The sequence below is a fragment of the Mobula birostris genome, chromosome 23 (genome assembly GCF_030028105.1).
Source record: "Mobula birostris isolate sMobBir1 chromosome 23, sMobBir1.hap1, whole genome shotgun sequence".
NCBI classification, from domain to species: Eukaryota; Metazoa; Chordata; class Chondrichthyes; order Myliobatiformes; family Myliobatidae; genus Mobula; species Mobula birostris.
The window spans coordinates 29,499,426-29,513,669 of NC_092392.1; the positions used below are offsets into that span (position 1 = coordinate 29,499,426).

Here is a 14,244-nt window from a genome sequence, read left to right on the forward strand (position 1 = left end):
TAAATAATTAAAAACATCTTTTTCTTAATTATTTAAAAACACTCAATAACAAAGCATCAGTCAATAAACATAGGGCCCATAAGATATAGGAGCAGAATTAGGCCATTTAGCCCATCGAGTCTGCTCCACCATTTCATCATGGCTGACACATTTCCCCTCTCAGTCCCAAACTCCTGGTCTTCTCCCCATATCCCTTCATGTTCTGACTAACTAAGAATCTATCAACCTTTGCTTTATTTATACTCAATGACTTGGCTTCCACAGCCACCTGTGACAATGAATTCCACACACATTCATCACTCTCTGGTTAAAGAAATTCCTCCTCATCTCCATTCTAAATGGACATCCTTCTATTCTGAGGCTGCATCCTCTGATCTTAGATTCCTCACCACAGGAGGCATCCTCTCCACATTCACTCTATCAAAGCCTTTCACCATTTGAGGGGTTTCAATTAGGTCATCCTTCATTCTTCTGAATTCCAGTGAATACAGGCCCAGAGCCATGAAACACTCCTCATATGATAAACCTTTCAATCTTAGAATCATTCTCATGAACCTCCTTTGAACCCTCTCCAATATCAGCACATCATTTCTTAGATAAGGTGCCCAAAACTACTCTCAATACTCCCAAATGTGGCCTCACCAGTGCTTTAACATTAGATCCTTGCTTTTATATTATATTCCAGTCCTCTCAAAATGAATGCTAACATATTTGCCTCCCTCACCTCCAACTCAACCTGCAAATTAAGCTTTGGGGAATCCTGCATAAGGACTCTGCGGATGCTGAAAATCCAGAGCAACACACACAAAATGCTGGCGGAAGTCAGCAGTCAGGCAACATCTATGGAGAGGAATAAACAGTTGGGCCGAGACTGTTCATCTGTCCTGCTGAAGAATCAGTCGACAGTTTTTCAAATGCTACTGTAGAAGGAAGTTACTGATCAAGATCAACCTCAGCATCAAAGGACAAGAGCTGGAATCCTCACCCCTCCCTATCTGGTTCCACTTATTACCCTTCCAGCTGCTCCTCCTCCTGCCCATCACAACTCCTACTCACCTGTTCTACCCATCACCTGTCAGCCCCTGCCTCACCCCTCCCAGTTAACACTGGCCATCTCCCCTCTACACTCAGTAGCATAGCGGTTAGCATGATGGGCACCGGAGTTAAGACTTCAATTCCAGTGCACTCTGCAAGAAGGATTGTGTATTCTTCCTGCGAAACGTGCAAGTTTTCCCCAGGTCCAGTGACATTTAGGATTGACACCCTGACCCAGTTCAGTTGTCTTTATAATTGTGCTTGCTCCCCTCAATACCATTCTGGAAACCCAGGGTGTACTTATAGAACATAGGACATAGAATAGTACAGAACAGTACAGGCCCTTCAGCCCACATTGTTGTGCCGATCCTCAAACCCTGCCTCCCATATAACCCCCCACCTTAAATTCCTCCATATACCTGTCTAGTAGTTTCTTAAACTTCACTAGTGTATCTGCCTCCACCACGGACTCAGGCAGTGCATTCCACGCATCAATCACTGAGTTAAAAACCTTCCTCTAATATCCTCCTTGAACTTCCCACCCCTTACCTTAAAGCCATGTCCCCTTGTATTGAGCAGTGGTGCCCTGGGGAAGAGGCGCTGACTATTCACTCTATTTATTCCTCTTAATATCTTGTATACCTCTATCCTGGCTCCTCTCATCCTCCTTCTCTCCAAAGAGCAAAGCCCTAGCTCTGCTAATCTCTGATCATAATCCCTTCTCTCTGAACCAGGCAGCGTCCTGGTAAATCTCCTCTGTACCCTTTCCAATGCTTCCATATCCTTCCTATAGTGAGGTGACCAGAACTGGACACAGTACTCCAAGTGTGGCCTAACCAGAGTTTTATAGAGCTGCATCATTACCTCACGGCTCTTAAACTCTATCCCTCGAATTATGAAAGCTAACACCCCATAAGCTTTCTTAACTACCCTATCTACCTGTGAGGCAACTTTCAGGGATCTGTGGACATGTACCCCAAGATCCCTCTGCTCCTCCACACTACCAAGTATCGTGCCATTTACTTTGTACTCTGCCTTGGAGTTTGTCCTTCCAAAGTGTACCACCTCACACTTCTCTGGGTTGAACTCCATCTGCCACTTCTCAGCCCACTTCTGCATCCTATCAATGTCTCTCTGCAATCTTCGACAATCCTCTACACTATCTATAACACCACCAACCTTTGTGTTGTCTGCAAACTTGCCAACCCACCCTTCTACCCCCACATCCAGGTCGTTAATAAAATTCACGAAAAGTAGAGGTCCCAGAACCGATCCTTGTGGGACACCACTAGTCACAACCCTCCAATCTGAATGTACTTCCTCCACCACGACCCTCTGCCTTCTTCAGGCAAGCCAATTCTGAATCCATCCTCATGTACGAGGAGCCATGGTAGCCTAGCGGTAGCGTGATGATATTACAGCTTGGGGCATTGAAATTCAATACATTCTTCTCATGTGCATGTGGGCTTCCTCCTGGTGCTCCAGTTTCCTCCCACAGTCTAAAGACAGAAGTCTTCACTGTAAATTGTCCTGTGATTAAACTAGGATTAAATTGGTGGGCTGGAAGGGCCTGTTCCACGCCACATTTCTAAAATAAAACAAAATTTAAAAGCACTCCGAGGCAAGGTCTAAACTTGGAACGTCTCTGCCTCCACAGATGCTTCTTGGCCTGCTGAGTAGTTTGTATATATGCTCCAGATTACAGCATCTGGAGTCTCTTTTCGCCACAGATAGGATCTTGCTCAGATGTATAGCTGGCTATCAAACCTCAATCATCTGTTCACTGTCCGCTACCAGTGAATCCCCAGCCATTATGCAATTCAACACTTCTGCACAGCTGTCATTTAGATGTGATGCCTCAACCTTACAAGACCGGACAAATCAGTAAATAATTTCAGCTGGGGAAAAACGTTTGTTGACAGTCACAAGTCCATCAAAATGCATCCTGGATTAGAGAGCATGTCTTATGAGGAAAGGTTGAGCAAGCCAAGGCAGTGAAGGAGAGGTAACTTGATAGAGGTGTACAACATGATAAGTGGCATACATAGTGGTCAGCCAGAGATGCTTTCACAGGGTGCAAATGGCTAATACGAGGGGGGATGATTTTAAGGAGATTGGAGTAAACTATGGGGAGGGGGATGTCACAGGCAAGGATTTTTTTTTCTTACACAGAGAATGGTGGGTGCATGAAGTGCACTGCCAGGGGTGTTTGTAGGGGCCGATACATTTGGGACTTTTAAGACTCAGATTGCCAGATAGATGATAGAAAAATGGAGGGATATGTAGGAGGGTACAGCTTGACTGATCCTACAGCGGGTTATAAGGTCGACAAAACAATGTGAGCCAAAGGGCCTGTATTTTATTTACTCAGAGATACAGCGTTTAACAGGACTTTCCAGCCTAATGATCAGTGTCACCTAGCAACACACCAATATAACCTTAGCTTAGTCCCGGGACAATTTACAATAACCAATTAACCTACTAATCGGTACATCTTTGGAATGAGAGAGGAAACTGGAGCACCTGGAGAAAACCCATGAGGTCACACGAAGAAGCTACAACTTACAGACACTGGAAATGAACTGACACCCCAAGCTACCGTGGCGTCCTATACTACTCTATGTTCTAAAATCACAGTGTGCAGGTTAAACCAACTTTGGAACGTTCCATGCTAGAATCATTGTTTAAAACAGATAGGGTGCCCATTTAAGTCAAGAAACAGTGTTATTGTTCTCCCAGGGTCATGGTGACTGGTTGCACAGTATACATAGAGCCTTTGACTATTTACAGCAGAAGATGGACTCTTGCTAAGCAAGAGGATGAAAGGGGGCTGAGAATGACTGGCAGAGTCACAATCAAATCAGCCAACACTGAATGGCAGTGCAGCCTCAAGATTCCAACTGACTGCCTCACACTAATTCAGGTTTCAATTCTGGGTTTAGATTTCTAACAACATCTGCCATTTTAAGAATTTGCTCACCACCTCAAAACTCAAATTCTTTCAATAAATAAGCCTTTGCTGCTCATCACACAACCAAAACCCCTGATCACCTGCCTTAACGTCATGATTTGTTTGACAATATTCATTTGAATCCACTCCGTACGTTTACTTTGCTGAAGGTGCCATCTAAACAGATGCTGCAGCTTATCTGTTTCCATCCAGCATTCTGTATGGCTGGAATTTCTGCGTCATAACAGATAATTCAAAGTGTACTGGGTTTCAGAAAACCATTCTGAAATATCAAGAATTAGAAAATCACAATGAAGGTGCAGTTGATATTTTTAAGATAAGTATCAGAAACAGCTTTCAACATTTTAACTGTGAGGACAGATTATTCAGAGGTTGTGTTAGATTGTGTCTTATCACTTTGCATTTTAATATCATTTTACTTGCGTAGAACATGCTGACGTAGATTGGTTTATTATTGTCAAAATATACAGAGGTTGAACTTATATTGAGTGGAAAACCCTATAAAAAGTAATGGATACGGCCCAGCCCATCACGGGTAAAGCCCTCCTCACCATTGAGCACATCTACACAGAGTGCTTTCACAGGAAAGCAGCATCCGACATCAGGGACCCCCAGCACCCAGGCCATGCTCTCTTCTCACTGCTGAAGTCAGGAAGGTGCTACAGGAGCCCCAGGCTCCAGGTTCAGGAACAGTTTACTGACTCCCATCAGGGTGAAGGCTATGTAACATCCACGCCAGGACCACCAGGTTCAGGAACAGTTATTACCACTCTACCATCAGGCTCTTGAACCAAAGGGGATAATTTCACTTGCCTATCACTGAAATGCTCCCAAACTATCGGACTCTCACTCAAGGACTCTTCATCTTATGTTCTCCATATTTATTGCTTATTTATTACTTTTTCCTCCTTTTGTATTTGAATAATTTGTTGTCTTTTGCACATTTGTTGACCTGCCTAGTTGGGCGTTCTTTACATTGATTCTGGTATGGTTATTATTCTGTGGATTTATTGAGTATGTCCGCAAGGAAATGAATCTCAGGGTGGTATATGGTGACATGTGTACTATGATAATAAATTTACTTTGAACTTTGAGGTATAGTGAAAAACTGTTTGCACCCATGCATACAGATCAGCTCATTACACAGTGTATTGAGATAGAACAAGGTAAAGCAACAACAGAATGCAGAATAAAGTGCAACAGTTACAGAGAAAGTGCAGTGCAGGTAGAAAAAGTGCAAGGGCCATGACAAGGCAGACTGCAAGATCAAGAGTCCATTGTCTCAAGTCTCATAACAGTGGGTCAGAAGGTGGTACAGTGTATGTGCTTTCAGGCTTTTGTATCGATGGGAGCAGGGAAGAGGAGATTCTAGATTGTACACAAGTGTAAAGGAGAACAAAATAATTGTTGCTCCATATCTGATGCAGCACAAAAAAAACTGAAGAGATAAAGAACACAATAATAAAAACACAATACAATTACATAACATAGCTTATATAGATATATTGATTGAATGTCCATAAAGTGACGCTAGGCACTGGAGTGTCTGTACATGAGGTGACTTCGACTGACAGGGAATGATAAAGTAGTGGTGATTGGGGGTGTGGAGGGTGGGTTAGTGAGTGGAGGTGTTGATCAGCCTTACTGCTTAGGGAAAGTAACTGTCTTTGAGCATGGTGGTCCAGGCATGGATGTTACGCAGCCTCTCCCCTGACAGTGGGACAAACAGTCCATGAGCAGGGTGGGTGGGGTCCTTCATAATGTTAGCAGCCCTTTTCCAGCACCTTTCTGTATGCATGAAAGAAAGTATCACAGGATTGTTAATGTGTTCTCCCAGCTAACATCCACGTTCAGAATTCGTAAATGGTAGGAAAGCAATATTCCCCCACAACAGCAACATCTCCTCCATGATCTCCATTGGCACAGGTGCACCACAAGACTGTGTGCTTCGACCCCTGCCCTACTCGCTTTACAATTATTACTTTGAGGCAAATTCTAATACTGTATTCAAATTTGCTGACAGGCCCAATCAAAGGTGGTGACAAATCAGCATATAGGAGGGAGATTGAAAATCTGGCTGAATGCTCCCACAACAACAACCTCTAACTCAACGTCAGCAAGACCAAAGAGCTCATTATTCAATACAGGAGGACGAAGTCCGCGGCCCATGAGCCTGTCCTCATCAGGGTATCAAAGATTGAGAGGGTCAGTAGCTTTAAGTTCCTGGGACCAGTACATAAGTGCCATTTCAAAGAGCACAACAGCACCTCTACTTTCTTAGAGTTTGCACAGATTCAGCATGCCATCTAATATTATGACAGACTCCTATAGGTGTACAGTGGAGAGCTTGCATCATGGCCTGGTATGGAAACACCAGTATCCACAAACAGAAAAGTCTACAAAAGGTGGTGGACACAGCCAGTCCATCATAGGAAAAGCCCTCCCCACCATTCAGTACATCTAAAAAAAAGTGATGACATAAGAAAACAGCATCCATCAAGTACACTTAACATCCAGGCCAGCTCTCTTTTCACTGCAAAGAAGCTGGTATAGGAGCCTTAAGCCCACACCACCAGGCTCTGGAACAGTTATTACCTTTTAACCATCAGACTCATGAATCAGTGTGGATAACTTCACTCACCTCAACACTGAACACAATCTATGGACTCACTTTCAAGGACTCTACAATTCAAGTTCTCAGTATTATTTGTTTATTATTTGTTTCTTTATCGTATTTGCAGTTTGTCTTTTGCACATTGGATGCTTGTCGGTCTTTGTGTTTTGCATTGACTCTATAGTACTTCCCTATTCTACAGCGAATGTCTGCAAGAAAATAACTCAGAGTAATATTTGATGACATATATGTACTTGGATAATTTTACTTTGAACTTTGAGACAGTGAGCAACCTCTGTACCTTGGATTACCCCTCTCCACGATGCACAAATTTCAGTACCAAGGGATTCCTGACGCCCAGCAGCTGTGATATTATCATGCTTTGAGCAGCCAGACACATTATGATCATCAACAATAGCATAACAGAATTATTACTATTTGCATAATGTTTTATAGCATCAATGATCACCGATTGGGGTTCAATTTCCACCTCTGTCTGTTAGGAGTCTGTACGTTTTCCAAGGGACCACATGCATCTCCCATGGCTTCACGTGACCCTGATCAGGGGGCTAAGCAGGTGCTACACCTTGCCCAAGGGTGGCCTACAGGCTAGCAGAGGGAAGATGCACCTTACATCTCCTTTGGTAGAGCCTTATCTCCAGCCCACCGTCCATTAAAATTCACACCAATGCAAGCGATGCACGTGGCTCTCTGTGGAACATGCTGCAAACAGTGCAGCGTGAAGTAGCGCTGGTCCGTTTCGATTTTCAGGATACAATGTAATGTACAACATTGGACAGAACAGTTCAGTTCCTTTGGTCCACGATGTTCTGCCAACCTTTATTCTACTTCAAGATCAATCTAAGATAGCCGACATAGCTCTCCATTTTTCTATCATCCATGTGCCTATCTAATTCCCCTCCAACATCCTATTTCTGACAGCCATCTCATGAACACTGCCTCACTATTCCTATTTTGCACTATCTATTTTTATTGCAATTTAGAGGATTTTTACGATTGTACTGTACTGCTGACACGAAACAGTGATGGCAAACCTGACGCTAATGTCTGCCTGGCAAAGTGGAGATACGTCTCTACCAAAGGAGGTGTAAGGCGCTCCTTCTCTCCACTAGCCTGCAGGACACCCTTGGGCAAGATGTAGCACCTGCTTAGCCTCCTGATCAGGGTCAGGTGAAGCCATCAGAGCAAGTGGTGGATGGTCGTATAAGCAGCAAGGGTATATCACGCGTCCTGGTTATGTGACCATAGATGCCAGGCAGAGAATCTCTAAAGAGTACTGATAATGGCCGGGGTCACTCATTTTATTTTTAAAGACACTGCCCAGAAGGCGGCAATGGCAAACCTCTTCTGTAGAATTTGCCAAGAATAGTCGCGGTTATAGACCATAATCGCCCACATCATACAACACGACACAATGATGATGACAATGACGACTGATATCTCTGCTGAACACATTCAATGCTGGCTCATTCTGACAAGACCACATTGCTTCAATTGACACACAAAATAAATAAAATCTAGCAAAAACCTTAAAATTCTAAAATCTATCGATTTGCATTTTCAGTGACCAAGGCTCCACAAGCACTCTGGGGTAGGGAAGTGCGTGTGTGTGCGTGTGCATATATACATACACACACATATATATACTGTAGTAACTTGATGGTACTATTGTGGAATGAGAGTGGGAAGGGGGTATGGAGAGGGGAATCATGGTTGGAAAAGGGGAAGGGAGAGGGGGAAGGAGTGGGAAGCACCAGAGACATTCTGTAATGAATAAGCTAATTGTTTGGAATCCAGTGACCTTGCCTGGTGTCTCAGGGCCGGGTGTGTCTGCTCCCGCACCACACGCCAGGCACTTCTCTGCCATCTGTCTCACACCCCTTCCGTGGTGCACCATCATCATTCCCAACATCCTTTGCTCCCGCCAGATTTACAAATTTGCTCTCTAGTTCACATTTACAAATATAGTACTATGCAAAAGCCTTAGGCACCCTGGCTATGTGCATCTAAGACTTTTGCACAGTACTGTACATCCACAGGGTAGCATTGTAGCAAAGCTGTTGGCTTAACGTTTTCCAACACTAGTGATTGCAATTGGGTTCAATTCCCATGCAGTCTATAAGGAGTTTGTACACCCTCCCCGTGACCTTCCCCTGGGTACTATGGCCTCCTGCCACATTCTAAAGATATACAGGCTAGTTTGAGTAGGTTATGGGCATGCTATGTTGGCACCAGACGGTGGTGACATGGTCACATGGTGTGAGCAGAATTATCTGCAGCTTAATGTGAAAAAGACTAAGGAGCTGGTGGTAGACCTGAGGAGAGCTAAGGTACCGGTGACCCCTGTTTCCATCCAGGGGGTCAGTGTGGGCATGGTGGAGGATTACGAATACCTGGGGATACGAACTGACAATAAACTGGACTGGTTAAAGAACACTAAGGCTGTCTACAAGAAGGGACAGAGCCGTCTCTATTTCCTGAGGAGACTGAGGTCCTTTAAAATCTGCCAGACGATGCTGAGGATGTTCCACGAGTCTGTGGTGGCCAGTGCTATCATGTTTGCTGTTGTGTGCTGGGGCAGCAGGCTGAGGGTGGCAGACACCAACAGAATCAACAAACTCATACGTAAGGCCAGTGATGTTGTGGGGATGGAACTGGACTCTCTCACAGTGGTATCTGAAAAGAGGATGCTGTCCAAGTTGCATGCCATCTTGGTCAATGTCTCCCATCCACTACATAATGTACTGGGTGGGCACAGGAGTACATTCAGCCAGAGACTCATTCCACCGAGATGCAACACAGAGCGTCATAGGAAGTCATTCCAGCCTGTGGCCATCAAACTTTACAACTCCTCCCTTGGAGGGTCAGACATCCTGAGCCAATAGGCTGGTCCTGGACTTATTTCATAATTTACTGGCATAATTTACATATTACTATTTAACTATTTATGGTTCTATTACTATTTATTATTTATGGTGCAACTGTAACGAAAACCAATTTCCCCCGGGATCAATAAAGTATGACTATGACTATGGGATGCTGGTGCGCAGCAACACATTTCATTATGTTTCGACATACACATGACAAATAAAGCAAATCTTTCTTTTAAAAAACCCTTTCTTTAGCAAGGTGCTCAAAATTTTACACAATATACCAGTCTATGCCCTACCAAAGTCGACCTGCCGCCATCAAATCTTCTCATATAGAAGGCTGACACACTATTTGCCCCCTTTTATCAATTATTGCTATTTTCATGTCAGACTGCAGTGACTCGTATCAAAGTTAATTTATTAGCGAAGTGCATTAATGTCACTATTACCTGGAGATTCATTTTCTTGCAGACATTCACCAGTAAAACTATGAAATTTATTGTTCACAATATTTATTATTTTGTCTTTCTTTCTGGATTTGCAGTTTGCTGTCTTTGCACTGGCTGGACACCCTAGTGTGGTCTTTCATTGATTCTATAATGGTTATTCTACAGATTTATTGAGTATGCCTACAAGAAAATCAATCTCAGGCTTGTATATGGTGACATAGATGTACCTTGATAATAAATTTACTTTGAACTTTGAAATACAATAGAATCAATGAAAAACTACAAAGAACTGACAAATAACTAAGCAACACACACAAAATGCTGGAGGAACTCAGCAGGCCAGACAGCATCTATGTAAAATACTATAGTTGATACTTTGGGCCGAGACCTTTCATCAGGACTTGCCGATGAAGGGTCTCAGCCCAAAACATCAACTATATTCTTTTCCATAGATGCTGCCTGGCCTGCTGAATTCCTCCAGCATCTTTTGTGTTGCTTGGATTTCCAGCATCAGGAGATTTTCTCTTGTTTGTGATTTGACAAATAACCAATGTGCAAAAGACAAACTCTGCAAATAAATAAGTAACACTGAGAACATGAGTTGGATATTCCTTGAAAGTTCTTGGTATACAACTACGCCAAGGTCACTTCCAGCACTCCAACACAGACAGGTCCGTCCTCTCCAGCTTACAAGTACTTGACTAATATACAGCCCATACAGACAGTGACAGTCTAGGGGATGGGTAAAATGGATTTGCGGGCTGTGGCATTGCTAGAGGCATCTCCTGCCACGTGGTAACTCAGTTTGTGACCACATTTCCAATTGCGAACACTGAGGTTATGAAAAGTTCCCAAAAACAGAAGCCTGCTGTAACCGGATGAGGAACCAAAATCCACTTCTGTTTTGTGTACTACATATTCCATCTGTCAGTTCTCTCCCTCACCACAACTCCACCCCCAGCATTCCCTCCAAAATCCCTCTGCAGACTCTCAAACCCTCTGCGTTAATGTCAGCAGCAAACCGTTCCCTCACCCAAATCATCGGAAGACTGTGAAATGTAGTAGGTGAAGCACAAACCCTGCCAGTCTCCCACCCCACCAACCTGAGAATGAAGCATTTACTCACTTCACTGCTTTGTCCAAAAATCAATACTCAATGCACCTTAGCTATTGTCCTGGTCCAACCACACAAATAATGCATTTCAATGTACGAGTGATAAATAAATCCAAATCTGAATATGTTTTTGTCCTTAAAGCAATTCCCAATGTACATTAGCATATTGTCCACATCAATGCTACAGCCAACAAGGACCCAGAGTCTGCTCTGCCATTCTATCATGGCTGATTTATTACCCCATTCTCCTGCCTTCTCCGCATAGTCTTTGATGCCTTACTAATCAAGAACCTATCAACCTCCGCTTTGAATAGGCCCAATGACTTGGCCTCCACAGCAGTCCGCGCCAATCAATTCAACAGATTCACCACCCTCTGGTCCTAGATTCCCCCACTAATGGAAATATCCTCTCCATGTCTACGCTATGCAAGCCTTTCAATATTCGGCAGGTTTCAATGAGATCCCCAATTCTTCTAAAATCCAATGAGTGCAGGCCCAGAGCCATCAAATACTCCTGATACGCTAACCCTGTCATTTCCAGGATCACTCTTGTGAACCTCCTTTGGTGCCTCTCCAATCAGCACATCCTTTCTTAGATCAGAGAGCATGCAATAAGAGATAGTTTCAGCTTGGAAAAGACATTATAATTGATATGAAAACTGATGAATAAGAAAATATATTAAATAGGATTGTGAAATCAAACATTTTAGCACAGGAATTGACTCACTAATTTACCACAACTCAATATCAGTGCAACCTAATGCAGTTCCTTCCCTCCTCGTTTTCTTTTCGATGCTGAATCTTCAAGTCATAATCAAGGGAATTGGAAGCACCATTACCGCCAAATTTCATGAATTTTTGAACATGCTCATTTACTCCCCCCCCCCAGGCGTTTTACTTTACTGACGATCTCTCTCCTTCCCATCCCTTGATACATTAATAGCATTTGTGTTTTTAAGATCAAAATGAACTACGAATTCAAAGTACTTTTTCTCACAATTTATAATTGTTCTATGATACTTGACAAAGTCTCAAATAAAAGATTTCTTTCAATGAGAAAGATTACAATAATGCATTTTTCTTTCATTATACAATTCCCTGTTAAATATAACTGTAAATTTTAGGTCTTTGCAATTAGTTTCACAATCTAAAAATAAATATACAAATTCAGCTCCCTTAAAATGGCTGGTTCTATTCAGTAGATCTACTAGGACTTGATGTTTCAGTAAATCAGTGGTATATAACAAGGCTAAAAACCAGTCAAATCGAGAATCAACACGGCTGTGAGCCTGGTTCTGAAAAAAAAAGTACAAATAAAAGATAACAAGTTATTGCACCACACTGCAGGGACTGCAAACAAAGTGAAATATAAATTAATTACACATTATATGCAAAGGGATACTCCAGTCATTTGTCAAATTTCACCTTCATTAACCCACTTTTCACTTACGACAATTCAATTATTTCAATCCAGACTTAAGACACGCACTTAAACACAAGGTAGAAATAAATAATTTCCTGAGCTTCAGTGACTCAGCTGAAACTAAATTAAAATTGGCCTATGTTCAAATTGAGCTCTGGACTTAAGAGATCAGAACTCTCAATTAATTAGTGCCTTTTATAAGCTCTTACCCTTGCCGACGTCTCCCCAAATAAGGGCCTGTTGTCTTGTGCACTTGTGCCATATGTCCGTGTGGCATATTCATCCATTGCAACTTTACACAATACACTTTCATGCAGAGCAAAATCTTGCAAGCTCTCTGTAAGTTATCCCGACCACATTGTGGTAAATCTATTCACTTCTGATGAAAAGCACTTCAGTGGAGATATTTCCTCTTCGCTTTCATGGTGAACGACTCTGAAATGTAAACAAGACAGTTAGAATGAATCCACCTTAATGCTACCAATTTGCTTCACTTGTCCCAAGAAATAGTTCCCACTGATGAATGGACTGGCTCCCAAGAGTATACACTACTACAGCAAGAAAAATAATTATCTAATAAACCATCAAGCTCATAAATAATCATATAACAATTACAGCACGGAAACAGGCCACCTTGGCCCTTCTAGTCCATGCCGAACGCTTAACTCTCACCTAGTCCCACCGACCTGCACTCAGCCCATAAATTCCTTTCCTGTCCATACACCTATCCAATTTTTCTTTAAATGACAATATCTCTATCTCTTCTACTGGAAGCTCATTCCACACAGCCACCACTCTCTGAGTAAAGAAGTTCCCCCTCATGTTACCCCTAAACTTTTGCCCTTTAACTCTCAACTCATGTCCTCTTGTTTGAATCTCCCCTACTCTCAATGGAAAAAGCCTATCCATGTCAACTCTATCTATCCCCCTCATAATTTTAAATATCTCTATCAAGTCCCCCCTCAACCTTCTACACTCCAAAGAATAAAGACCCAACTTGTTCAACCTTTCTCTGTAACTTAGGTGATGAAACCCAGGCAACATTCTAGTAAATCTTCTCTGTACTCTATTTTGTTGACATCTTTCCCATAATTTAGTGACCAGAACTGTACACAATACTCCAAATTTGGCCTTACCAATGCCTTGTACAATTTTAACATTACATCCTAACTCCTATACTCAATGCTCTGATTTATAAAGGCCAGCATACCAAAAGCTTTCTTCACCACCTTACCCACATGAGATTCTCCCCTCAGGGAACCATGCACCATTATTCCTAGATTCCTCTGTTCTACTGCATTCTTCAATGCCCTACCATTTACCATGTATGTCCTATTTTGATTAGTCCTACCAAAATGTAGCACCTCACATTTTTCAGCATTAAACTCCATCTGCCATCTTTCAGCCCACTCTTCTAACTGGCCTAATCTCTCTGCAAGCTTTGAAAATCTGCTTCATTACCCATAACACCACCTATCTTAGTATCATCTGCATACTTACTGATCCAATTTATCACCCCATCATCCAGATCATTAATGTATATGACAAACAACACTGGACCCAGTACAGATCCCTGACACACACCACTAGTCACTGGCCTCCAACCTGACAAACAGTTATCCACCAGTACTCTCTGGCATCTCCCATCCAGCCACTGCTGAATCCATTTTACTATTTCAATATTAATACCTAACGATTGAACCTTCCTAACTAACCTTCTGGGTGGAACCTTGTCAAAGGCCTTGTT

At 42.6% G+C, this 14,244-nt stretch overlaps 1 protein-coding gene across 1 annotated transcript in view; it reads right to left on the bottom strand.

Annotated features, from left to right (window-relative positions):
• tmem243b (transmembrane protein 243, mitochondrial b) overlaps nucleotides 1–14,244 on the bottom strand; it is a 44,044-nt gene that overhangs the window by 10,382 nt on the left and 19,418 nt on the right. The window contains exon 2 of the mRNA XM_072241749.1: nucleotides 12,707–12,932. Within this exon, the coding sequence (XP_072097850.1) occupies nucleotides 12,707–12,784 (78 nt within the window). The 5' untranslated portion in view covers nucleotides 12,785–12,932. The remainder of the gene's footprint in view (nucleotides 1–12,706; nucleotides 12,933–14,244) is intronic.